The 27,695-nt window shown below is 37.2% G+C and overlaps 1 protein-coding gene across 2 annotated transcripts in view; it reads left to right on the forward strand.

The window, feature by feature from the left end:
- Window positions 1-27,695, forward strand: part of LOC102819913 (neuronal growth regulator 1-like) — a 1,419,333-nt gene that overhangs the window by 1,137,955 nt on the left and 253,683 nt on the right. For both annotated transcript variants that reach the window (XM_006831037.1, XM_006831038.1), the window contains one exon: window positions 13,307-13,458. In XM_006831037.1, the coding sequence (XP_006831100.1) occupies window positions 13,307-13,458 (152 nt within the window). The remainder of the gene's footprint in view (window positions 1-13,306; window positions 13,459-27,695) is intronic.

Raw genomic sequence — 27,695 nt, forward strand, 5'->3', positions numbered from 1 at the left:
TGTACAGTGTCTGAGACTGTAAATTTTTTATGGGAGCAAAAAGCATCATCTTTCTCCTGTGGAATGATTGGTATACTTGGGCTGCTGGCTTTGCAGATAGAAGCTCACCTCATAACCCACTATGCTACTGGCACTCCTACATCTGTAGTTTGTTGTTAAGTGCTGTCGAGTTGATTCTGACCCATAGCGATCCTGGTCATGGTTTCCGAGGAGCAGCTGGTGAGTTTGAAACACTGACATTGCAGTTCAAATGGCTTTGTAGTCCAGCACATTAACCCACAGAACCACACCAGGACTCCACATCTATAGTTTAGGAGTTGGTAAAAATCTTGATTGCATATTTGCTCAATTTCAGACTACAGACTATGTAAACATCTACAATTCCTTCATTATTGGCATTAGTGGTCAGTGCAAAAATTTGAATAATAATTGTATTTACTCATCTTCCTGGTATGCATATAGATCTCATACTATCACTAACAGCTTTGCATTTGAAGACAGATCTTGAAATATTCTTTTTGAAAATGAATGCGATGTTTGACAATGAGTGTGATGTTATTCCTCTTCAATTTGTCATTTTGGAGTAGAAGACCATATATATGATTGTTTGATTCAAAATGGCCATACTTGCCCATTTCAAGTCACTAATGCCTGTTGCTGTTGTTGTCAGGTGTCATCAAGTCGGTACCAACTCATAGTGTCCCTATGCACAAAGAACGAAACACTGCGCTGTCCTGGGCCAACCTCACAATCATTGGTGAGCCTATCACTGCTGCCACTGTGCCAGTCATTGGGGGTCTTCCTCCATTTCTCTGACTCTTTACTTTACCAAACATGATATTCTTCTCCAGTGGCTGGTCACTCCTGAAAACATGTCCAAAGTATGAGAGATGAATTCTGGCCACCCTGGCTTCCAAGGAGCACTCTGGCTATACATCTTCAAACACAGATCTATTTGTTCTTTTGGCAGTCCATGATACTTTCATATTCTCCTCTGGCACTATAGCTTAAATGCATCAATTCTTCTGCAGTCTTCCTTATTCTCTGTCCAACTTTCACAGTCGTATGAGATTATTGAAAATGCCATGGCTTGGGTTAGGTGTGCCTTAGTCCTCAAACTGACGTGTTTGCTCTTCAGCACTTTAAAGAAGTCTTGTGCAGCAGATTTACCTAATGCAATACATTGTTTGGTTTCTTGACTGCTGTTTCCATGAGTGTTGATGATTGAATGGAGCAAAATGAAGTCTTTGACAACGTCAGCATTTCTCCATTGATATGGATGATATTTATTTGTCCAGTAGTGAGGATTTTTTGTTTTCTTTATATTGAGATGAAACTCATACTGAAGGCTATGGTTTTTTATTTTCATCACTATTTTTAGTACTCTTTGCTTTCAGCAAGCAATAGTGTATCATCTGCATATCACAGGTTGTTAATAAGTCTTCCTCCAATCCTGATCCCACGATTTTCTTCATATAATCCAGGCTGAATACTTATTTGTTCCGTATACAGTTAGAATAAGTATGGTGGAAGAATACAACCCTGTTGCACACCTTTCCTAATTTTAACCCATTCTGTGTTCCCTTTGTTTGAACAGTTGCCTCTTGGTCTATATACAGGCGCCTCATGAGCACAATTAAGTGTTCTGGAATACTCATACTACACAATGTTGTGCATAGCTTGTCATGATCCATACAATGGAATGTCTTTGCCTAGTCAATAAAGCACAACTAAACATATTTCTGGAATTCTCTGCTTTCTGCCAAGATCCATCTGATACCATCTGATATCCTTTATCCCTTGTCCTCTTCTGAATCTGGCTTGACCCTCTGGAAGTCCTCTGTCAATATATGATTGCAGCCATTTCTGTATTATCTTTACTAAAACTTTGTTCCCATGGGCTATCAATGATAATGTCTGTCTGATGATTTCCACAATCCATTGGGTCACATCACTTTGGAATGGGCACAAATACGGATCTCTTCCAATCAGTTGGCCAGGTAGTTGTCTCCCAAATTTCTTGGCATAGATGAGTGAGTGCCTCCAGTGCTGCATCAGTTTGTTGAAAGATTTCAATTTATATTCCATCTTTCCTCATGCCTTGTTCTTTGCCAGTGACTTCAATGTACTTTGGACTTCTTCCTTCAGGATCATTGGCTCTTGGTTAAATGCTACCTCTTGAAATGGCTATCATGGACCTTTTCTTTTTGGTAGAGTGACTCTATGTATTCTTTCCATCTTCTTTTGATGCTTTCTTCATCATTCAATATTTTCCCAGCTCTGGTAGCGTAGTGGTTACGAATCGGGCTGCGAACCTTAAGGTAAGCGGTTCGAAACTACCAGCCGCTCCGCGGGAGAAAGATGAGGCTTTCTACTCCTGTAAGGATTTACACCCTCGGAAACCCTGTACAGGGTCGCTATGGGTCGGAACCGACTCGACGGCACTTAATTGTTGCTAAGTGATGTTGAGTCTGTACCCACTCATAGCAACCCTGTATAGGGTTTTTGAGAAGTGACAGATGAGCTTGAACCATGAACCTTGTCATTCAAATGATCTTGCCACCCACAGCACCACACCAGGACTCCATTTTGCCTATAGAATCTTTCAGTACAGCAAGTTGAGGTTTGCATTTTTTTTTTCAGTAACCACTAGTGCATGTTATGTTGTTATGTGCTGTGGAGTCGGTTCCGACTCATAGTGACCTGTACAGGGTTTCTGAGGCTGTAAATCTTTACAGGAGCAGAAAGCCTCATCTTTCTCCCATGACAGCTGGTAGTTTTGAACTGCTGACCTTAAGGTTTGCAGCCCGATTCGTAACCACTACACTACCAGAGCTCCTTAACATAGATAATCAAGCATTCCAGTTCATTTTTGGCAATTTCCAATTTTTCTTAATTTGAACTCCTGGTGTGGCACTTTAAGATCAGCCTGGACTACGAACCACAAGGTTGGCAGTTCAAACCCCCAACTGCTCCTCTGAACCCTAATACAGGGTGTCAATGAGTTGGAACCAACTTTATGGCATTTAACAACAACAATAACTCCCTTCTTACGTTCCGTGTTCCAATTATTAATGGATGTTTGCAACTGTTCCTTCTCATTTTAACTCATGTCTTCAGTCTGCAGTTTGAACTTAATCAAATATACAACCAAGATGCATTAATAATTGTTGGTGATTTAATATAGAAATTTGAAACAGAGAAGAAGGATAAGTAGTTGTGAAATATGGTTAAAATAGAATTTTGAAACAACAGTTACTTGTTTTTTTTTAACAACATGAACTGCAAGGTAGGCGGTTCAAGTTCACCAACCAACCACTCCTCAGAAACCTTATACAGGGTCACTATGAGTCAGAACCAACTCAACTTCACTTACCAACAACAACAACATTCATGTAGATGTTGCTAGATGGAATACACGGGAATCAAATTTTATGCACCTGTGGAAAGAAGAGATGGAGATCGATATCATCAGTCAGAACAAGGCCAGGGCCTACTGCCAAAAAGATCATCAGTTGCTCTTAGTCAAATTCAAGTTGAAGCTGAAGAAAATTAAAAGAAGCCCACAGAGTACGATGGTAGTGGGTATTGCTATTGAGTCAATTTCGACTCAAGAGTGCCCTTGTATAGGATTTTTGAGGCTGTAAATCTTTAGGGTTTCAGAAGACCTCATCTTTCTCCTGCAAAGCATTTTGTAGATTCCAGTTGCTGACCTTGCATTTATCACCCAATGCATGACCCACTAAAGCACCAGAGTATATCCCTCCAGAATTTAGAGAGCATTTCAAGAATAGATTTGATACTTTGAACACTGATGACCAAGGAGCATACGAGCTGTGGGATGACATCAAGAACATCATATTTGAAGTAAGCGAAAGGTCATTCAAAAGACAGGAAAGAAAGAAAATATCAAAATGAATGTCAGAAGAGATTCTGAAACTTGCTTTTCAATATAGAATAGCTAAAGTGAACAGGAGAAATGATCATGTAAAAAAGCTGAAGAGAAGATTTCAGTTTTGAGCAGGGAATCAAATTGTGTTCCTTTAAATGTTCTTTTAGTTTGGGGTACAAAAATAATTCTGAATGGACAAGATCAGGAATTTAGGGTAAATGGGATAAGATTTTCCAGCTTCAGAAGTATATAGACGTAGATGGAAGCTATATTGACAAACAATATCTTCATCTTTTGATATTTTTGTTTAGTAATGTTTTCTAGGATTTTGTAATAATGCTTTTAAGCCCACTATCATGGAGGTAATTATGATTCATAGTGAGCCTGTCTGGGGTTCCGTAAATACAGATGGGAGCAGAAAACCTCATCCTTCTCCTGAGTAGTGGCTGATGAGTTTGAACTTCTTACCTTGTGGTTAGTTGTCCAGTGCTTATTCTGTACCATCACAAGGACTTCTTAATACTTTGTTGCTGTTGTTGTTGTTAAGTGTCATCAAGTCAGTTTCTACTCAGAGTGATGCTGTATAGGGTTTCTAAGCAGCAGCTGGTGGGTTTGAACTGCTAACCTTGCAATTAGCAGTCTGGTGCTTATCCCATAGCATCATACCAGGACTCCAAATTTCTCCTCATATATGAAGAAGTTTGAGGCACTAGTATTGGAGGAATTTTCATTAACAATCTGCTAAATTCAAATGACATAATGTTGCTTGCTGAAAGTGAGAGAGCTTGAAGCACTAGCTGATGAAGATCCAAGACTACAACCTTCAGTATGCATTATACCTGAACATAAAGAAAACAAAAATCCTCACAACTAGATCAATAAGCAACATCATAAAAAATATTGAAGTTGTCCAGGATATCATTTTACATGGATCCACAATCTATGTCCATGGAAGCAGCAGGCAAAAAATCAAAGGATGTATTACTTTGGGTGTATCTACTGCAAAAGACCTCTTTAAAGTGTTAGAAAACAAACATGTCACTTTGAGGAAAAGGTTTGCCTGACCCAAGCCATAGTATTTTCAATTAGCTCATATGCATTTAAAACTAGAACAATGAATAAGGAAGGCCATAGAAGAATCAATGCATTTGAATTATGGTGCTATAATATATATATATATAATATTGAATACACCATGTACTACCAGAAGAATGATGTGGTGCTATGGGTTAACGCACCAGACTGCAAAGCTGTTTGACTGCAAGGTCGGCGGTTCAAGTTCATCAGCTGCTCCTCGGAAACCCTATATAGGGTTGCTATGGGTCAGAACTGATTCAATGGCACTTAACAACAACAAGCAGAAGAATGAACAAATCTATGTTAAAGAAGGACAGTTAGAATGCTTCTTAGTAGCAAAAATGATGAGACTTTGTCTCATATGTTTTGGACATGTTATCAGACCTGTCCCTGGCAATGGATATCATGCTTGGTAGACAATCAACAGAAAAGAAGAAGACCCTTAATAGGATTGTTGTTTTTAAGTGCCATCGAGTCAGTTCCAACCCATAGCAACACTGTATAGGGTTTCCAAGGAACAGGTGATGAGCTTAAACCTCTGACTTTGCGGTCCAGCGCATTATCTCACAGCATCACACTTAATGGAAAGGACTGGCACAATGGAGGCAACAATGGGTTAAACATTGTTTTTGAGCATGGTGTAGAATTGGGCAGTTCTGTTGTGTTATAAAATGGATCACTGTGAGTTGGAACTAACTCAATGACATTTAACAAGTCAAGGAATGAAGTTGAATTAGGGGCACATGTACTAGAACTTGTAGATGTGGCTTACTTCTCTGCACAGTACTTTTACAGGTTTGTGAAATGCAAATGATAATGTCTAAAACACCCTTAGGTTGTAAATAGCTCTTTTCATGTTTGATTCTTCCTTTTAGTTTTATTGTTTTCAAGGGTACAGATCATGTGTTAATTAACCTAGTCCATAGCCATCAATCATAGAATTCATTTCTGGAGTAATTGAATGAATTTATGCACAATTGATGTGAATAGATGAGAACCCTCATTCCCCAGGATTCCTGCAAGGAATCACAGACGTATGTGCTCCAGAGGTAGACATCATCCAGAAGTCCCTCTCACTCCAAGTCAGCTTCACAAAGTCTTTCCAACCATATGACAGGAGAAGCTAGGTTCTTAAACAATGTTTGCAGAGTCAGCACTTCTAAAACTCAACTACAAAAGAAAGTAAGCTTTGTACTTCTTCTTGAGGTAGCTTCTTCCCCTAGAGTGAAAACAATTCCCTCAGGGTAGCTGCTTTCTTTTTTATTGGTCGTAACCACCTGCCTGACTGATTGAAGCAGCATGGGTTGGAACACTATATTTGCCACTCTGGTAAGGATTCACATAGCATTGTTGGCCAGAGGCCAACAAGGGGTTACACACAGAGTATACATACACTGCATGGCTTAGCACCATCTGTGATTTTGCCTTCAATTACATTAAGAAGAAGGGAATTGAAAACCATCTCACTCAGAAAGACAGTCATAAGGAACATAAGAAACAGCATCATAGACAGTCTGAATGTACTCCCTTGAGGTTTTCTCCCCATAGTCGACCCTGATTAATTTCTTCTCAATTCTTTAGCAGTTAAACAAATATTGGTTTTGGTTGATGGGGTTCAATGGGGATTTAGTAAGGAGCCCTGGTAGTATAATGGGTTACACGTTGAGCTGCTAACCACAAGATCAGCAGTTCGAGTGCACCAGGTGAGGTTTTCTGCTCCCGGAAACATTTACAACCTTAGAAACCCTAAAGAGTTGCTATGAGTCAGAACCTACTGGTTGGCATACAGTCAACCAGATAGTTGCTGAGTCTTCTAGAAATTGTAAAAATTCAACACTAACTCATGGTGATCCCAAGTGTGTCAAATGAGAACTGCTCTGTAAGATTTCAGTGACTACTTTTTGGACATAGATTGCCAGGCATTTCTGGCTGAACTCAAACTTCCAATCTTTTGGTTAGCAGCTTACCATTTTATTGCATTTATTTGGTGAGCATGTTAACTATTTATTTGCACTATAGACAAGGGCAAACTGGTTTGTGCAATAATGCTGAAGTTCATAGGCCAATGAAACTGATCTTTATTTTGTTATTGTTGTTGTTAAGTGTCATCAAGTTGGTTCCAATTTACAGCAACCCTAAGCACAACAGAGCAAAACACTGCCTGTTTGTGTCTCATCCTCACAATTGTTGTTATGCTTGAGTCTATTGCAGCTGCTATTGTGTCACTCCATCTCCATGAGGGTCGTCCTCTCTTTCGCTGACCTTGATCTTTAACAAGCATGGTGATCTTTTCTAGGGATGGTCCCTCCTGATAACATGCCGAAATATGAGAGACGATGTCTTGGCCTCCTGGCTCTTAAGGAGCATTTTGGCTATACTTATTCCAGCACAGATTTGTTTGTTCTTCTGGTAGTACTTTCAATATTCTTCTTTAACACCATAACTCAAATACATCAATTCTTCTACAGTCTTCCTTATTTATTGCCCAACTTTCATATGCATATGAGGCAATGAAAAATACCATGGCTTGAATCAGACACACCTTAGTCTGAAAACTGAAATCTTAGCTCTTGAATACTTTCAAGAGGTCTTGTGCAATAGATTTGCCCAGTGCAATATTACATCATTTGCTTTCTTGACTGCTGCTTCTATGACTGCCGATTGTGGATCCAAGCAAAATGAAGTCATTGGCTTCAGTTTTTTCTGAATTTATCTTGATGTTGCTTATTGGCTCAGTGGTGAAGATTTTTGTTTTCTTTACATTGAAGCGCAATTCAAACTGAAGGCTGTGGTCTTTGATCTTCATCAATAAGTATTTTAAGTCCTCTGCTTCCAACAAGCAATTTTGTATTATCTGCATATTGCAGGTTTTTAACTAGTCTCCCTCCTGATGCCACATTCTTCTTCATGTATGTCAGTATCTCAGATTATTTGTTTAGAATACCGATTGAATAAGTATGGTGAAAGAATACAACCCCGGGGCATACCTTTCCTGATTTTAAGCCATTCAGTGTACCGTTGTTCTGCTCTAATGACTGCCTCTTTGTCTACATACAGCAATCTTTATGCACAATATATACTGATTAGTTGAAAATAAAGGTACAGGTATGGGGCAGAGAAGTCCCTGCAAAAGAGTTATGCAAATGGATAAAATCTAGACTAATCACTGAAAAACTGGTGATTCAAATATACCAAGAGGCAACTGGGAAGAAAGACCTTGTGATCTACTTCCAAAAGTTCAGGGGCATTCAAAATTCATTGTTATATTCTACTCTAAAAGACATGGGTCTCCATGAGTCAGAGTCATTTGATGGCTCAGTGGATTGTATGGAGTAGTTAGCAAGAGTATTGCTAGATTTAAAACATGAGAAAGAAACCTAAGATTGCCACGTCCTTGATGCTTTATGCACTATTTTCTTGTATCTGAATTAGAGCTCATTAAATTAAGTTTATTGCTCAAGTTAAAGTTTGCTCAATATTTATACAATTCAAAGTTTTATTAATCTGATTAAATTTAGATATTTAATATCTAATAGACATAGATAACCCCAAATCAGCTATGACATGGAAAATAAGTAATTTTTAGAGTAATCAAGTATGGCTGCTTAATTTAATCTTTATTTACTATTGCTGTTGTTATTAAGTGCTGTTGAGTCAGCTCTGACTCATAGCAACCTTGTATAGGATTTCCAAGGAGCAGCTGGTGGGTTTGAACTGCCCACTTTGTGGTTATCAGTCCGGATATAAGTAACATAACATAATGCAAAGGAGTTCAACTTAAACTCTCTGGGGTATGCCATTTATTATAATCTCCAATATTAAAAGAATATGTGGTACGTATTAAAAAGGAAAAACTAATTTTTCATTAGGAGTCCTGATATGGCACTGTACGATAAGCACTGAACCGCTAGGTCAGGTTAAACTGCAGAGTTGGCACTTCAAAGTCACCAGCTGCTCCTTGGAAACCTATGAGTCAGAACCAACTAGATGGCACTTAACAACAATAAAAATTTGCTATTTTATGCTATAAGCTTACATAGGCCATATTCTGATTAGCACATTTCTGAAATAATGAACTATGTGGCTGGTTATGGGGTAGCTGGTATTTGGGTGACATCCTCATAATAGCAAAATTTATATTATAAAGAGAATTACTTGAAAGGACCACTGAAAGGGACTTACTAAAAGTTGATGTTGGGGGAGCATGCCTCAGACTCCATTGATCTGTGTACTATATATTATGTAGTTAGGATTCTAATACTGACTGCTACATAAGATTCAAATATAAAAGCACTTGTATCCAGATGGTCCTGCCTTTTGAAGGAATTTAAGAATATTTCATTTTATTGCATAGAAAAGATTTGTATATATGGAAATGTCTAGAGAGAACAAAGCAAGAATGCAGTGTTAGTTTTATAAATGCCATAACAATTTAAACATTTTAAAATTAATTTTGTTGTTAATGTTCTGAAGAACATACACAGCAAAACATGCACTGTGTCTACAAGTACTACTCAGTGACATTGATTATGTTTTTCAAGTTTTGCAACAAATCTCACCCTCTTGTGTTGTTCCTTCACAATTAGCATTTACTTCCTACCCCTAAAATTTGCTCTGGTAGTGTAGTGGTTATGAATTAGGCTGCTAATTTCATGATCAGCAGTTTGAAACTACCAGCTGTTCTGCAAGAGAAAGATGAGGCTTTCTGTTCCCATAAAGATTTAGAGCCTCGGAAACCCTATGCAGGGTCACTATGAGTCAGAGCTGACTCCATGGCACATAACAACAACAACAATCTTTAATTGCTAATGTCAATTTGATTCCAAACAGATAGATCTTTAAAAAGCATAGTGCTCAGGGCAGAAATTCTTTGCTAGATAAACTACACAATTCTTTGGTTTTTAGAGGACTTCAGGGGATATTTTTGGTTTAAATTTACAGATCATCTCAGGACATTTGTTTCAGTGGCTCATCATTCGTCTATGACTCCAGACTTTATGCTTGCATTTCCCTCATTTTGACCAGGATTCTTCTACTAAACTTTTGATAAAAATGTTCAGTAATGGTAATTAGGTATCATACAGTTCTTCTGGTTTCAGGTAAAAGTAAATGTCATAACAATTTGAAAAGAAATATGCAGAGAGAGAAGAGCAATTGGAGGTACATTAGGGAAAGAAAGATACGTGGTTGGAACTAAATGAGAAGGGAAAGATATAAACTGACAGAGATAAAAAGGGGGATGGTTACTATAGGGTGCAGATTCAGGAAAATGGTAAAACAGACATAGATATGTCATTGAGAGTGGTAAAGTCATGCTGGCCTACTTGAAAGCCTCATTGATGGTTGTTCTTGTTAGGTGCCATCGAGTGGATACCAACTCATAGAGACCTTATCCACAGCAGAACGAAACACTGCCTGATCCTGGGCAAACCTCACTACTGTTGCCTTGCTTGAGTCCATTGATGCTGCCACTTGACCAATCCATCTTGTTGGGGGTCTTCCTCGTTTTCTGACCCATCACCTTACCAAACATGATATCCTTGTCCAGTGACTGCTCCCTCCTGACAATATGCCTGAAGAATGAAAGACGAAGTTTGGCCATCTTGGCCTCTAAGGAACACTCTGGCTGCACTTCTTCCAAAACGGAGCTATTGGTTCTTTTGGCAGCTCATGGCACTTTCAATATTCTCCTCCAGTGCCATAACTCAAAAGCATCAGTTCTTCTATGGTCTTCCTTATTCACTGTCCAGCTTTCACATGCATATGAGGTTATTGAAAATACCATGGCTTGAGTCATGCTCACCTTAGTCCTCAAGCTGATATCTGCTCTTCAACACTTTAAAAAGTTCCTGTGCAGCAGATTTGCCCAATGCAATACATCGTCTTATCTCTTGACTTCTGCTTCCACGAGTGTTGATAGTTGATCCAAGAAGAATGAAGTCCTTAACAACTTCAATCTTTTCTCCATTTATAAGAATGTAGTTTATTTGTCCAGTATGAGGATTTTTGCTTTCTTTACAGTGAGATGCAATCCATACTGAAGGCTGTAGTCTTTGATCTTCATCAGTCTATGTTTTAAGTCCTCTTCAATTTCAGCAAGCAAAGTTGTATCATCTGCATATCACAGGTTGTTAATGAGTCTTCCTCCAATCGTGATGCCACATTTTTCTTCATCGAACCCAGCTTCTCAGATTATTTGCTCAGCATACAGATTGAATAAGTATAGTGAAAAGAATACAATCTTGTCGCACACCTTTCTTAATTTTAAACCATTCAGTGTTCCCATGTTCTGTTCGAACAACTGCCTCTTGGTCCAGGTACAGATTCCTCATGGCACAATTAAGTGTTCTAGAATACTCGTATTTCGCAATGTTGTCCATAGCTTGTCATGATCCACAGAATTGAAAGCCTTTGTGTGCGGTATTCTCTGCTTTCAGTCAAGATTAATTGGACATCAGCAATGATATCCCTCATTCCATTGCCTCTTGTGAATCCGTCTTGAACCTCTGGAAGTTCTCTGTCATTGTATGCTTGCAGCTGTTTCTGTATTGTTGATGTTGTTGTTGTTAGGTGCCATCAAATCAGCACAGACTCATAGCAACCTTATGTACAACAAAATGAAACAATGTCTGATCCTGGGCCAACCTCACTACTGTTGCCACACTTGAGTCCATCGATGCTGCCTTTAGTAAAAGTTTACTCGCATGGGATATCAAAGAGATTGCCAGATGATTTCCGCATTCCATTGGGTCACCTCTCTTTGGAATGGGCACAAATATGGATCTCTTCCAGTAAGTCAGCCAAATAGCTGTCTTCCAAATTTCTTGGCAGAGATGAGTGAGTGCCTTCTGTGCCACCTCACTTTCTTGAAATATTTTAATTTTTATTCCATCAATTCCTGGTCTCTTGTTCTTTGCCAATTCCTTCAATGCGTCTTGGACTTTCTCCTTCAGTATCATTGACTCTTTATCATATGCTACCTCTTGAAACGGTTGAACATCAACCACTTCCTTTTGGTACAGTGACTCTGTGTATTCCTTCCATCTCCCCTTGATGCTTTGTGCATCATTCAATAATTTGCCCAGAGAATCTTTCAATAATGAAAGTCAAGGCTTGAATTTTTTCTTCAGTTCCCCCAGCTTGAGAAATGCTAAGCGTGTTCTTCCTTTTTGGTTTTCTGATTCCAGATCTTTGCACATTTTGTTGTAATACTTGGCTTTATCTTCTCGAGCTGATCTTTGAAATTTTCTGTAAATCTCTTGTCCTTCCTCATTTCTTCCATTTGTTTTAGCATCTCTACGTTGACAGTAACTGCTTATAAATCTGGAGAGAGTGATGGATAGTCAAAATAGAGTCAGATAAAATTGAATCCCATATAGAGGCCAGAAAGATCAAAGGACTTTCTTAGGAATATTACTGAAAGATGGCAAAGGTGTGATTCAATTCTAGATGCTATATCCAACTCTATAGCACTGCCTCTCTCTGTGTTTAATGACAATCATCAGTCTGCTTTGCACAAGGCAGCAATAAAGTCAATATGGAAGTGTTGACACTGAATAGTCCTGTCCTATGATTGTAGGAATGAATAATTTTCATGGGAGGAATCCATTAATACTGTAGCCTAAGAACTGGACTGCAAACTACAAGATCAGTGGTTTGAGCTCACCAGCCACTGCATGGGAGATGAGGATTTCTGCTCCTGCAAAGATTTATAGCCTTGGAAACCCTGTACAGGGTTTTGCTATGAATTAGAACTGACTTGACAGCACTAAATAACAGCAGACATACCCTAGGAATACTGGTGGCACTGTAGGATAAGCAATGGACTGCTAACCTCTAGGTCAGTAGTTCAAACCCACAAGCCATTCCATGGAGGAAAGATAAGGGTTTCTGTTCACATGAAGATTTACAGCATTAGAAACCATATAACAATGTTGCTATGAGTCAGAACTGACTTGATAGCACTTAACAACAGATATACTCTAGCCAGTTTACCTAGAAAACATCAGTTTGTACTTTTAAGAGTTTTTATATTCCATCCCCTTTACCCCTTTCTTAACTATAATAGCAAAGATGTTATTACAGTGGTGTGTTAAATTTTCTAAAATATAAACCAATATATGAATAAGACACATGTATATCTAAGCTTTGTTTGTTGCGTTCCACAAACAATATCATAGGAGCAGTCCACCACTGTCATACAGCCAATCCTTCCCCAAATTTGTTAATCTAATGTGGTCAAAACTGTTTATGGATTGCTATTTCAACCCCACCTAAGATGAAAATGAAAGTTGTATTCACAATGGATATTTACCTAGAGTTTGTTTTGTCCTCTAGGCTCTTCAATGGCCAACAAGGAATTATTATTCAAAATTTTAGCACAAGATCCATTCTCACTGTCACCAATGTGACACAGGCGCATTTCGGCAACTATACTTGTGTGGCTGCCAACAAGCTAGGCACGACCAACGCGAGCCTGCCTCTTAACCGTAAGTAACACAGTGTTGCCAAAATGCTTTCAAGAGCCTGTTGGCTCCCATTCATTGGCAGAGATAACACTTATGAATGCCATATGTTCATTTTCAAACCTCAGCTTGATGTGATACATTCCTTACACTGGATGGATTTTGCCCCAAAATAAATATGGGCTTTTGAAATTTTCTTTATCTCTGTAGAAGTCTACATGTGTTTAGAAAGGTGTCTTATATCAGAGAAAAAGAAAATACATAATAAATTAAAGTCAACTGAAATACATTTTTTGACTGATGGTATTTGGTCTGGTGGGAGTGTTTTTATTCATATGATTTTTGTTTTCTTAAATATGCTGTGTTATCTTGAAGCATAGATAAGTACAACTTGAATTGACTCTTGGTTGGTTTTTCTTAGACATTCATCATGGAATATGACATAAATAAAATGAAAGAGTAAGTAAATGATCATAGCCAAAATATTTCATCTTTATAGATAATGCTCTTACTTACTACTGTACTTTGAATTATAATTTAAGATTTTACTAAAATAAATACTACATTATTTAACATTTGTTTGTCCCTATGGGCTAGAAAGGACCATGGAGTAAAAACTAAGTTAAATTGAAGGGAGAGAAGGCTATACTAATAGTTTCTCCTCCAATTAATTTTAATCCTCTTTAGAAGCCAAGTAGCCAACAACTTGTTGCACCCATAAAATATTACTTAAATTTATTGCTTCTCAAAATGTCCATAGATTATAGACAAAATGCTGTATTTTCAGTTCCATAAATTCATCTCGATAGTCTGTATCTTTAAATTAAAGTTTAATGTAATATTTTATAGAAACGTGATGTGTATTTTTGTTGTTCTGTGATAGTAAAGTGTCTCTAAAAAATTGCAAATATTGCTTAGGTCTTCACAGACATGATCATTTCCATTTTGAAGAAAATGGACATGCGATATATGAAACACCTACAACTGAAAAATACACTACAACAAGTTTCATGGCTTATGTACTTTGAATTACCATGATTTGAGAACTTCAGAGAGTAAAAAAGTGTTATTAATAGAAAATCATTTCCAGTTGATTATTTTTATTGTATAGACTTTTAAAACATCACATATTTTATTATTCCAATTTAATCATTCCAAGGGAACTTCTCTCTAAAAAAAAAAAAAAAAAAAATTCCTGCCACACAAAAGCCATTATGTAAACTAATTAATTAAGTTTCTTCCATGAGGATGCTTTATTTAGTGTAATTATAAATAATATAAAATATTATAGAGAAATGTGAGTTTCAAGTTAATGTAAATATTGATATTTCAGTAAATTATTAATATTGATTTAAATAATAATTATTTACATATTCAAGAATCCAAAAGTATAAATTAATTGAAAAGTCAAAGTAAAGAAAAATTTAAGGCTTAATACATTCACTTTTTTCTATTTTAATTTCTAAATTACATTCTAATTTTCAAATTGGAGCAACAATGAAAATGACTAGGAAGAAATATCACTTATTTAGGTGTTTGTTTCACTATTTGCAACCTTAACACAATCATTGGGAAATAGTGCATTACTGGAAAGGTTTCTAAATCTTCATAATGGACTGTAGTAAACGTACTTTTCCATTAGCTCCTGTATATTGAGGTGCTACTAAATGTTAGCAAGCTTTGAATGATTTGTTAGTAAAGACAAAATGCATCAACCTTGTCTGGCAAATTTCAGTAACATCTTTATATTTAAAATGCTTATATGACTACATCTAAAACTCTTATTGCACCAAGCACTTCTACTTTGTACTAGAACTATTTTTGCATAGCTTTCATCTCTCTACCAAACTGTAAGTACCTTAAGGACAGTATTAATGACTGATTAGTTGTCTCCCATGTCACCCAGTCTGGTATTTAATAAGCACTCAGTAAGCTGAATAAGTGAATGAATGGATTGACGAACAAGGTATACAAGGCAGTATCACAGTAATTATAAATAATAGCTAGAGTTAGGGTGCTATGGATCAGACTCTGCTCTAATTTCTTTATGTGAATTTCCTCATTTAATTCTCAACAATCCAAAATGGGAGATTCTATAATACCCTTTTTATGGTTGAGATGAGATCATGAATGTTATCAAAAGCACATGGTTATCAGTAAGTGACAGATCAGAGACTTTAACCCTGAAAGTCTGCTTATATATACAACCCATGTTTTTAGAGCCCGCTTTTCTCTGTTTCTCATTATGAACATCAACAGAGTAAGACTTAAGTCATATATGGTCACTTGGAACATTCCCTTTGAACATTAAACTTTTCAATAATACAACATAATTGTCTTTCTTTTGGCTTTTATCAACTTTTCTTTGATAATTAAGGTGCTAGTCTTCAAGAACTTAGGAGTCCTGGTATAGTGCTGTGGGTTAATGTTCTGGACTACAAAGTCAATCTGAACTGTAAGATTGGTGGCTCAAGCTCACCAGTCATTCCTTGAAAACTCTATAAAGGATTGCTAAGGGTTGGAGCCAATTCAATAACATTTAACAAGAAAAAACAAAACAAAACAAAAACTCTTTAAGGTTGGCATTTCAAGTCCACCAGTTGCTCCATGGGAGAAAAATAAGGCTTTTTGCTCACACAAAGATTTCCAGCCTTGGAAACTCTAGACAGGGTCACTATGAGATGATACCAAGACCAAAGAGCACGCAAAAAATAACAATTATGCATATACTGAAGAACTGTTGTTGTTGTTAAGTGTCATGGAATTGGTCCTAACTTATAGTGACTTTGTATAGGGTTTCCAATGAGCAGCTAGTGGGTTTGAACAGCTGACTTTTTGGTTAGCAGTCCAGTGCTTATCCTACAGTACCAAACCAGGAATACATATAAAAGTTTAAGTATTAAAAAATATTTTTTAAAGTGTCTTAAGTACGAGGGTAAATAAAAAAAATCATTGCTGCAAGATCATAGAAACCTTTAAAACAAAATTTCCAAATGCGAAGCTATTGTTTCATGACAGATCCTGGGTCAGTTCTGACTCATAGCAACCCTGTATAGGATTTCAGTGGAGAAGCTGGTGGGTTTGAACTGTTGATCTTTTGATAAGCATCCCAATGCCTACCCTATGGCACCACATTAGGACTACATCTAGGTCCATACATTTCTGTAGGCGGTGTTTCCATCTCTCTAACTCTTCCCCAAATAATTTTGTGATCTTCTATTTATATTACATCAAAATAGCAGTTCTGGCATCCTCGAGGGATCAAATCATATTCATTTTAAATGTTCTTTGAGTTTTGAGAACAAAAGAAGTCTGAAGGGGCAAGATCAGGGCTATAGAGTGAATGGTGAAGGATTCCCCAATGAAGTTCTCATAAGACATCCCAATTTGCTACCCTCAAAGAACGACCAGGTGCATTGTCATGATGGGAAGAAAAAAAAAATCCCAAGTGCAACTTTCTTGACCTTTTTCTCACCAATTGATTTTTTAATTTTCTTAAAACTTCTTTCTAATAAATAAACCCCTAGAAGCATCCTGTGTCTTTGAAAAAAGTAATCAAGATTACCTCTTTGGAGACCCTCCCTCCCCTGCCAAATAAAACAGTTGCCATAGCCTTCTGTACTGATCTCTCTGCTTTGAATTTAACTATCCTGGTAGATCTTTCAGAAGCCATGGTTTTGATGAGATCTTCCTTGTGTGAGACTGTAGGATAAGCACTGGACTGTTAATAACAAGGTTGGCAGTTCTAACCCTCCAGTAACTCCTTGGAAACCTAGTATAGGGTGGCTATGAGTCAAAACCAACTTAACAGCATTTAATAACAGCAAACAAGACTGAGTGAAGTGTATTGCTGAGAGAACTTGTCTGCAGCCCTTCACTGATCACAGAGACATGCTTAAACACATTTTGTTTGTAATAAACTCATATACATACTAACTGGAGCCCTAGTAGTAATGTGGAGGTTTTGTTGTTGTTGTTATTGTTGTTGTTGCTGTTAAGTGGCATTGAGTCAGTTCCGACCCATAGCAATCCTATGTAGGGTTTCCAAGGAACAGTTAGTGAGTTTGAATCACCAACCCTGTTCAAACAGACTTTGCAGTTCAGTGCATTAACCCACAGAGCCACACCAGGACTCCACATATTATTTGTAGAAGACAGCTTTCTTAACATTTACAAATATCAGATCTATTTGGAGAGAAGGCAATGTGTCCCTTTATAAGAACTCTTGTCACAAACTCAAGAATGAGAGTGCTAGAAACCTCTAAAGTAATCCAAGAGTAGAAATCAGTCTTAAAGTGATCTGATATTGGTTTATGACTGGCTATAATTTTCACAAACTCAAGAATGAGAGTGCTGGAAACCTCTAAAGTAATCCAAGAGTAGAAATCAGTCTTAAAATGATCTGATATTGGTTTATGACTGGCTAAGGAGCTCTGGTAGCGTAGTGGTTACGAATCGGGCTGCGAACCTTAAGGTCAGCGGTTCGAAACTACCAGCTGCTCCGCGGGAGAAAGATGAGGCTTTCTACTCCCGTAAAGATTTACACCCTCGGAAACCCTGTACAGGGTCGCTATGGGTCGGAACCGACTCGACGGCACTTAACAACAACAACAACATAGAGTTAAAAAAGAAAAGAAAAATCTATTGTTGAAGATCAGCCCCGCCTATAAGTACAGGGAAGTCCTGGTATAGTATGGTAGGATAAGTGTTGGACTGCTAATTGAAAGGTCAGGAGTTCAAATCCACCAGCCACTCCTCATAAACTCTATGCAGAGTTACTCTGAGTTGGAATCTACTAGATGGCATTCAACAAAAACAACAGCATTGGGAAAGTAGTGTGTAAAGCTAACTGTCCCATTCCCTTATCAGGAGAAAGGAGGTTGATCCCAAAGCATCTGGCATGGTTCTATTTGGTACATGTTGTGAATTACAACATTTTTCATGCTTCATGATTTGTATCCCTGAATAGATAATAAGCGCAAAGACAGGGTGATTGAAAATGTGTGTTACCTAGCATAGTTCTTATGCATAACAAACAAACTGCTTGTTTGATAACAGTATTCCAGCAGAGCTTTGAGCCATAGGGAATCTGTTTCTCATCCATAACCATTTAGGATAGTCCTGAGACAATTACATTCTACTTCTGATTTGTACTAACCTACATTTTCAGATCACTAAGAAGACAAAAGGCAAGAAGCTAGCTACAGTTTAGATCATCATAAAATATTTCTTAGAAAGTATAGCACTTTTGGGTGTGTGTGAGTGTCCGTGTGTGTGTGAATGTGTGTGTTTCACATAAAAGGAGTTGAGTAAGGCTAAGTTTCAGTCCAGGTTTTGCCATGTACCGTTTATGGTAAATTAGGTAAATTGTCTAAATTCCAAAGTCTCATTTATGAAATAGAGACAATAAGTTCTCCCAATTCAAAAAGTAAAAATTAAATGGGATGATACATTAAAGCATGCATCTTTCTGCCAGGGACTATGTAAACAATTAATACAAGCCATTTTTATCAGAGACCTGGTATGGCACTGTAGAATAAGCACTGGACTGCTACTGGAAAGTTCAGTGGCTCAAGCCCACAAACCACTTCTTTGAAACACTATGCAGGGTCACTATTAGTTGGAACTGAAGCAAGAGCACTTAATAGTAACAACAATTGCTATTACAAAATGCTATATTTTCTCCCAACAGCACTCAATTGAATTTATTCACAAAACAATATATAGATGATTGACCTTATTTGATAATGGACTTCCCAATGCTTTATTGTTGGTTTAGATGGTAAACCATAGCTGGCAAGACAGGGAGAGGGCATGCAAATTTGAAATAATGCTCCAAATATAGCTCATAACTTATTCTCATCCCTTGTCTGCATGAACTAGACTTGTGAGACTAATTCTAAATTAGAAATGATGTTTATAGCATGGTAGTAGAGATATCTAGGAGATTCAAAGAATAAAAGGAGAATCATCACAATAGTTGTTTCTGAGACTCAGATAGTTTATTCAATTGTGACATTCATTCATCAAATATAGAAAGGCTGCCTAAAATGTGCAAGGCACTATGCTAGATGTTGGGAAGAAAAATATTAACAGAACCAGAACCTCAATTTTTCAGACAAGTGGGAGGAAAGAGACAAAAGACAACTGTAATACAGGATAGCAAATGGTACCATACTGATACATACAGGAGAGGCTCTTAATTCAGTTTCAAAGCTCATGGACAGACTTTCATTTAGAATAGTAAATAATACTTGGATCCATTATCAACATTCACGGAAGCAGCAATCAAGAAAATAAATGACTTATTACATTGGGCAATTCTGCTGCACAAGACCTCTTTAAAGTATTCAAGTGCAAAGATGTCAGTTTGAGGACTAAAGTGTGCCTGACCCAGCCATGGAATTTTCAATAGCTTCATATACATACAAAACGTGGACAGTGAATAAGGAAGAATTTAGAAGAACTGATGCATTTGAGTTATGGTGTTGGAGATTTCAATTAAAAGTACCACAGACTGCCAAAAGAACAAACTAATTTGTGTTGGAAGAAGTACAACCAGAAAGTTCCTTAGAGGTCAGGATAACGATTTGGACATGCTTTGGACATATTATCAGAAAGGACCAGTCTCTGCAGAAGAACATCTTGCTTGGTAAAGTAGTGGGTCAGCGAAAAAGAAGAAAACTCCCAATGAGAAAACTTAGCACAGCGGCAGCAATAATGGGCTCAAGCTTAACAACCATTGTGAGTATGGCACAGGACCAGCCACCAGTGTTTTGTTCTGTTGTACATGAGTATGCTAGGAATCAGAACCAACTTCATGGCACCTAACAACAACAACAATATTACTATTTGAATTATGACTATGATACAATACAAAACACTGTTTTAATCTGCATAGGCTTATTTCCAGTAGCAGAACTTTGTAAGGATTCACTGAAACACCAATCACAAACACAAAGTATAGTGGCACAAATGAAAGAATGATCGGCACAGTCATGGTGACTCAGGGCAAGCTATAGAGTAGATGATCTTTTAGCTAAGAGTGTGATTAGGTGGAGCCTAGGTGTGATAATGGTGATAATGAGATAGAGGGGACTGAAGACAGAGAGAGAAAGACATGAAACAGGAGGAGGAAACCTTCTTGTAAAGGCATGGTAATATTGAACAGCCTGATACATTTGAAGACAAGATAACTCTTTAATATTGTTAGAGTGAAAGGTGAGAAGAGTGTTGGAGATGACAGTAGACAAGTTGACAGGAATTAGAACACGAAGGTGTGCAAAAGAGCTTGGAGTTTTATTGTTGACATTATGGAGAACCATTGAATGATTTTACCAACAGATGACATAAACAAAATGATTTCCTAAAGACGTTTACAGAAAATATGGAGGACTGAATCCAGATTTACTGTAACCAAGGCAAAAGAAGAAAATTCCACAGAAAAAGAATAGCCAAAGTGAGAGAACTGGGAATTTAGTAGGAGGTAAAAGTTTAGGATTAAATCTGGGGAAAAGACCTAGGGATTAGGAATCTAGCTAACTCCTAACAACTCCTAACTCGGTTTGCTTGTTGTGCTATTGAGTCAGTCAGTTCCAACTCATAGTGACCTTGTACAGTGACCTTGATGAATGGCTGGTGGATTTGAAATGTCAATCTTGTGGTTAAAGTGTGGTACTTATACTATAATACGCACTATGGCTTGATAGAGAATACATTTACTGCAGAATTCTAAAATTAATTATTTCAGAGATTTAAATCTGTTACCTAACAGAATATAATGCTTGTTGAACTATAGCTTGGTGAAATTAACCAGGATAAAAACACAAGAGAAGGATAAACAATTATAGATTTGTGGAAGGAGGTAGGAAAGAAGAGAGTTCAATTTTGAACATGTTGAGTTTGAGTCAATGTTCAGTAGGTCGTTGGATATAAAGTCCAAAAAAGAGATGGGGATTTAAGTTATCAGAATGGAGGTGGTCATTTCAGCCATGACATTTTTCTCTTAAAGGTCTCTTAAAGATTGAAAAGATGATCAAGGACAAAAAATCCAAGTAACATCAGCAACAAAGAGTGAGCCATTGATTCTGTCTGGATGTAGATGTAAGAGCAGGAACAATGCCATGGAAGCTATGGGAGACCATTTCAAGAAGGGAACTCAGTAGTGTCCAATTCTACAGCTTCATTAGGTCATGTTGTTGTTATTGTAGTTAAGTGCCATCAAATCAGTTCTGACTCATAGAGACCATGAAGAAGGGTTTCTAAGGAGCAGCTGGTGGCTTTGAACCACCAACCTTGCAGTTAGTAGTCAACTACTTATCCTAAGTACTTATCCTACAGCGCTACACCAAGATTCCATAGAAAGTCAGAAAATCAACCATTCTTGATAATTGGGAAATTATTGCTAATATTTGCCCAAGCAGTTTCTGTAGGAAAAAAAAAAAAAAAAAGGAGTAGAAGGTGGTTTGTTATAGATTGAGGTTAAATATGTAGATAAGAAAATAGAGACATTGGTAGTAAACAATGCTTTCTAGAGGCAGGATCTGAAAGGAAGAAGACTAAGTCACTGTTATGCCTGAGGCCTTAGCATCTGGTCTGATAGGGCTTCTGTTCTGATTAATCAGTCCACTGACTGTGAGTATAATCAAAACCTCCCTAACAGACAGCAAAACAGCACCCCAAACTTGAGTGAGCTACACATGCTGTAAGTCTCTGTCTTTCTACAATATTGCTTCCCTCTCAGCTTGCTTGCCCCTGTTCTCCACTGTGTCGCAAATCCTGGAGAAGTGAGCAGTACTTTGATTTAGTATAAAGGCATCTTAAATTCCTTTGCCTTTTGTGGCCCCTGGGTTAAAACCCTCTAATTGTAAGTTGAGTTGTATTTTAAGTAGAAACATTGGTAATTTTATCAACAGATTTACTTCAGATAGAGAGTATATACTTTCTCAGTGAAGGAAAACGGAACATTTCCAGTGGAAAAAATATAAGAAAATTAGCATAAAATGCAGTGGCCTTGTCCTCTAGCTTATTTGCCCAAACATTTCTGAAAGAAGTTTGCAATAAAAAATAGAGAATTGGCCTCAGAGAGAAAGAGGGAGAGGGAAGGGAAAGCAAAGGCAGAGGGAATGTACATATATTCTGCCCTTCAACCTAAGGGAACAAGTGCTTCGACAAGATTAATAATGGATGACGGTGTGCTAACTATTCATAGAAAACTCCTTATTAATGAAAAAGTTTGAGATTCAGAGTTATTTGAGATTTTATTGTTATTTTCAAGCATATTCTTTGCTTCTTGCATATGAGCTACTGAAACATTCTTTACCTTAAAGAATGTAAACTGGATAGTCCCATCCTGCCATCTATGGGCCCAATTCATCAAATGTAAGCCATCATTTGAGCAGTAACTAGTAAATTATAACCATTTCTATAAGCTATGCATGTTGTATATACCTTATTTCCCACTTTCTCAGCAGAACAGATGTTCATTACAAGACATGTATTAAAAGACCATCTAAAAGGAAATGAGGAAAGATAATTAATGAAGGAAGAAATCTGTACCTTTATAAACAAAGTGTTTAACATTCACGTTGCTTAGGTTTGATACAACCTTCTCTTGACACTTAATACATGAAAATATTTGGGACAGATCTGTCCTTTATATTATATACAATCCCAAATAAATAAACTAGTATTGCAATAATGTGTGGATCCCAAAAGTATAATGTTAAATCCTTTGATTGAATATGGACCCTAATGATGCTACAGAGACTTCTCTCCTTTCATTGTGTGTGTGTGTGTGTGTTTTCTGTACAGAGCATTTACTTCACAAGTATATACATTATATATAAAACATTCAAAGGACCAAGCAAAACTTTCCTTCCCTTGCTTTCCCCGAGGAGATAATAATGAAGTTCCAATTTTAAGTGCATCAGACAATCAGTTCTGTTTTAACTTTCTGGAAATGTTCTACTTATGTTAGAGAAAATTTCTTCCTAGCCTATTCAATTTAACGGATACTTCCTTGTTTTATAAAACATAAGGCAGTAGATGACATCCAAAAGACAAAATGGAAAAGGATATTAAAGTTTTTAAGAATATGGATATTATGACAGTTTTGATGTTTAGATTGACTAATGCAGGGAAACAATATTTTTTTTACTAATTTGTAGAATATGGAGCCATCCGTGACCTTGTAACTATTATTTCTGTTTCCTGCTTGCTTGAAATGTTCCAGATGCCAATAAGCAACTGTATGGACTCTCTGTTACCTATGCCTGTTATAAGGAAACCTGATACTATGTAAAAGATGAGATCACATATTTGAATGATTCATAATATAGATTGAAAATGATCTCTCTTTCTGTAGCTCAAAAGAGATAAGGGTTGGTTGAAAATGGCAGTAATAAATATAGACCTGGTGATTATGGAAGTGAGAGTGCTGTGTGAGTAAACTAGTTTGATTCTCACAGCTTTCAGATGTTAACGGAAATCTTTTCTAGATGTTCTAGTTACAAATCATTGACAAAAATTATGTTTTCTGTTATTGATAAGTTTTTATATAGCTAAATCAGTCTGTTAAACAGACTCTACCAAGCAAATATTCATGTGCACACTTATATTTACTACATAATGTACATATACAGTTGTGCTGAGTGAGTGAAGTAGAGTTGTCCTCCCTGAGCCTATGCCTAGAACCTGTATTAGTCTTGAGAATTTAGATACAGAAGGTTTTTCATTGCCATGTGCCAGAGACAATACTCAGTAGGGGAGAGCAGTGAGACTAACTCTGGCACTCTAGCTTACCAAATTGCCACCAGTGAGAAGCAAACACATATTAGCAGGGTTTTAGTTACCCGTGACACTGACTTTAGAGCTAGAAGAGGTCTCAGATATTACTTAGCTAATTATTTACACAAATTTCAGATTTCCCCTCCCAAATGAAAGCTTATGTTGTTGTTGTTAGTCTCTTCGAGTGGGTGCCAACTCATAGCAACCCTGTACAGAGTTTCCAAGGAGTAACTGGTGGGTTTGACCATTAGCCTTGCAGTTAGCAGTGCTTATCCTACAGTACCACAGCAAGACATATCCTTAACATATAACAAAATAAAATTGGAGTTTGTTTGGTTGCCTTGGAATTAATCTTCTTCCCTTTAACACTACATAATAACTGTGAGGCCTATGAAAAAGCCATAGAGTTCCAAGAAATAAGATTTGAAAACTTCTGCCGACCTTGACGTTAGCAGCCCTATTCATAATCACTATGCTACCAGAGCTCCTAGACCAGTCTTTTTACATTCTGCTGGCAATGCTCATAGAATGTGACTCAGAGCTTAAAGCTGAACATGGTCACTGCAGTTCTAGGTACAGAACTGGCTTTGTTTTTCTACTCTTTCCCCAAAATTCTTTCCACTACATAAGTCAAGCACCATAAAATGTAGAATTAGATCTGTTTTGAACCATAATCCCACATGTATGTATTTAGGCTGTTCTCTCAATTTCAGTCAGTCTTTGAGAGTCAATTTCCTCTATAATTATAAATTAAAAAGTAATTATTGTTTAGTATTATTGTGAAAATTAAATGGGATGGGGCATTTAAAATGTTGGTATAGTGTTGTAGGATAAGCACTGGACCGCAAGGTTGGTTTGACCTAGAGGGTCAGTGGTTCAAATGCACAATTGCTCCTTGGAAACCCTGTATACAGTTACTATGAGTCAGAACTGACTCGACGGCACTTAAAAGCAACAATAACAATATAATGCCTAAGCCATAGCAAGTATTCATTAAAAGCTTAACTTTTCTTTTTCTTCCCTCTTCATGTGTAATCCAAACATTGAAGGATAACTTGAATGATTTGTAAAGCTTTATTTCACTGGCTATCCAATTTAACAGCACCAGTTCTTTAATTCACTTATTTACTGCACCTTTGCATATTGTTATGATATTATCTTTTTATTAGAGTTATTAATTAAGTCAGCCATGCACATAAGCATTCACTTGTAACAATGAGGGGAAAAAAGAGTGGACAGGGTGATAGCAAGGGTTGTACAAGATTAATTACTCTGCTGATGTGTTTCTTCAGGTTAAGAGGCAATTTGACAGCTGCAATGTCAAGCTACTGGGACTGCACATACATCCGCATAGTTGACTTAGTAAATGCCAAAGGGAAAAGACAGTTTTGGTATTTGCTATTGTCATTGTACAGTCTTGAAATGTAGCAGATTCATGGAATTTTACACTTAAAAAGAAATTACAAAAGAATTTACATATTTAACCACATAATTTCATTAGAAGCACTAGCTCAGACAATTTAGGTTTGGCCTTAGCTTGGAGAGGTACTTCCAAAAACCAGTTGCCAGAGAGTCTACTCTAGGTGATAGTGACCCATTAGGTTCTTAGGGAAAGCAATTAACTTGCTGACATCAGCTTCCTCATCTGTAAACCAAGATGAATTAAATAGCTAATCTCTAGGTTTTCTTTCCACTCTAATGCTTAATATTTTAAGACATCGATATATGCTTTAAAAAATACTGCTATTTATGGATTGAGGGTTACTAAAAACAGTTATGCTTACTCTTTAACAATGTAGAAACTCTGCCAATATTTTCTCTTCAGTACCATTTTTTTTTCATTGAATTCTAAATTATTTTTTATTGACAGAAAAATTTTATTTTAATGTGTGTGGCTCTGTGGTGAGTTTCCATAAAGTTTTGCTCAATAGCACTGCTGGTCTAATCATTTTGTCATCACTCCAAAGAATGGTACTCTCCAGGGAAATTTCCTTTATGTTCACAGTTTCAATTCTGCTGGCTAATAGCCTATGAAAAGGCACTCGAATAGACCTTCTTGCTGGGAATTTTATTTCACAAAACTCTAACCCTACAACACATCATGCTAAAATGTGGCCCTGTGTACATGGGAGTTGTGGCTATTAGAGCTTTGTAAAAATGAAAACATGCCAACATTCTCAGCCTAAAGAAAAAGGATTATAGCCTCCTACCTTCAAAAGAGCATTTCTTAGCCTTTTCTGTGGTAAAGCATATTGGTGGTCCCGTGAGAAAATTTCCTCCCATTATCTCTAAGAAATCTCAAAGAATAATTATCCAGCATGCTCTGTTTTTCCTGTAGCTATGGCTAGCTTTAAAGAGTTCTGGTAGCATAGTGGTTACAAATCGGACTGCGAACCGCAAGGTCAGCAGTTTGAAACTACCAGCTGTTCCACGGGAGAAAGATGAGGCTTTCTGCTCCCATAAAGATTTACAGCCTCAGACACCCTGTACAGGGTCGCTATGGGTCGGAACTGACTCGACAGCACTTAACAACAACAACAACAACATGGCTAGCTTTGGAGCATAGTGTAATGGTTTGAGCACATGCACACACATACACACAAACACCCATCGCAATGAAATGAATTCTGACTCATCATGACCCTATAGGACAGAGTAGACTTGTCCACAGAACTTCCAAGGCCGTAATCTTTACAGAAGCAGTCTGCCACATCTTTGTCCCACAGAATAACTGGTGGGTTTGAACCACCAACCTTTTAGTTAGCACTCAAATACTTAACCACACTGCACTAGCACATGACAAGATGTCAAAGTCTGAGTTCTTCCCCCACCTCCACTATATGCTGTGATTTCTTTCTCCGACAAAAAAGAAAAGAAAGAAAGACAATATGGCAACTAATGTAAAACGCAGGAATAATGAGTGACCCAAATGATCATTAGAAAGTGATGAATACCATTGTTATTAAACTTCCCATTTCCCCTCAGCATGAAACATAATTAATAGAGTATGTCACCAAAGAAAAATATAAAATGAAATTGCTGTATTTTTTTTTTCCATTTTGGTGTTCCAGATAAAGGCAAAAAGTGGCAGAATTAACTGTGAAAGCAATGCTATTTCAATGGGCTGCACTTTTCTCAACTACTGTAAATTCAGTTTTGCTATCTTTAAAACGGTTTGGGTAGGGACTGAAAATGGCTTGTCCCCTTGAATAGCATGTTCAGTGTGGACTAGATTTCCTTACTTTAAAAAGTAATTCAAATAGGATTTCTCTCCAGAGAAATAAATTAGATGTCTGTCCAGTATATACTTACAAAAGATTTGAATAAATCAAGCAAGACTAGCTTGCATGAGAATGTTATTTCACCTATGACTTTACTAGACATTTATAGTTAGTTGGAGTTTTTCATTTTCTTTTTTTTTTATCCTCAAATGCTTTTTCTTTCACCAATTTTAAGGAAATGAATTGAATTGA

This window comes from Chrysochloris asiatica, unplaced genomic scaffold (assembly GCF_000296735.1).
Source record: "Chrysochloris asiatica unplaced genomic scaffold, ChrAsi1.0 scaffold00002, whole genome shotgun sequence".
NCBI classification, from domain to species: domain Eukaryota; kingdom Metazoa; phylum Chordata; class Mammalia; order Afrosoricida; family Chrysochloridae; genus Chrysochloris; species Chrysochloris asiatica.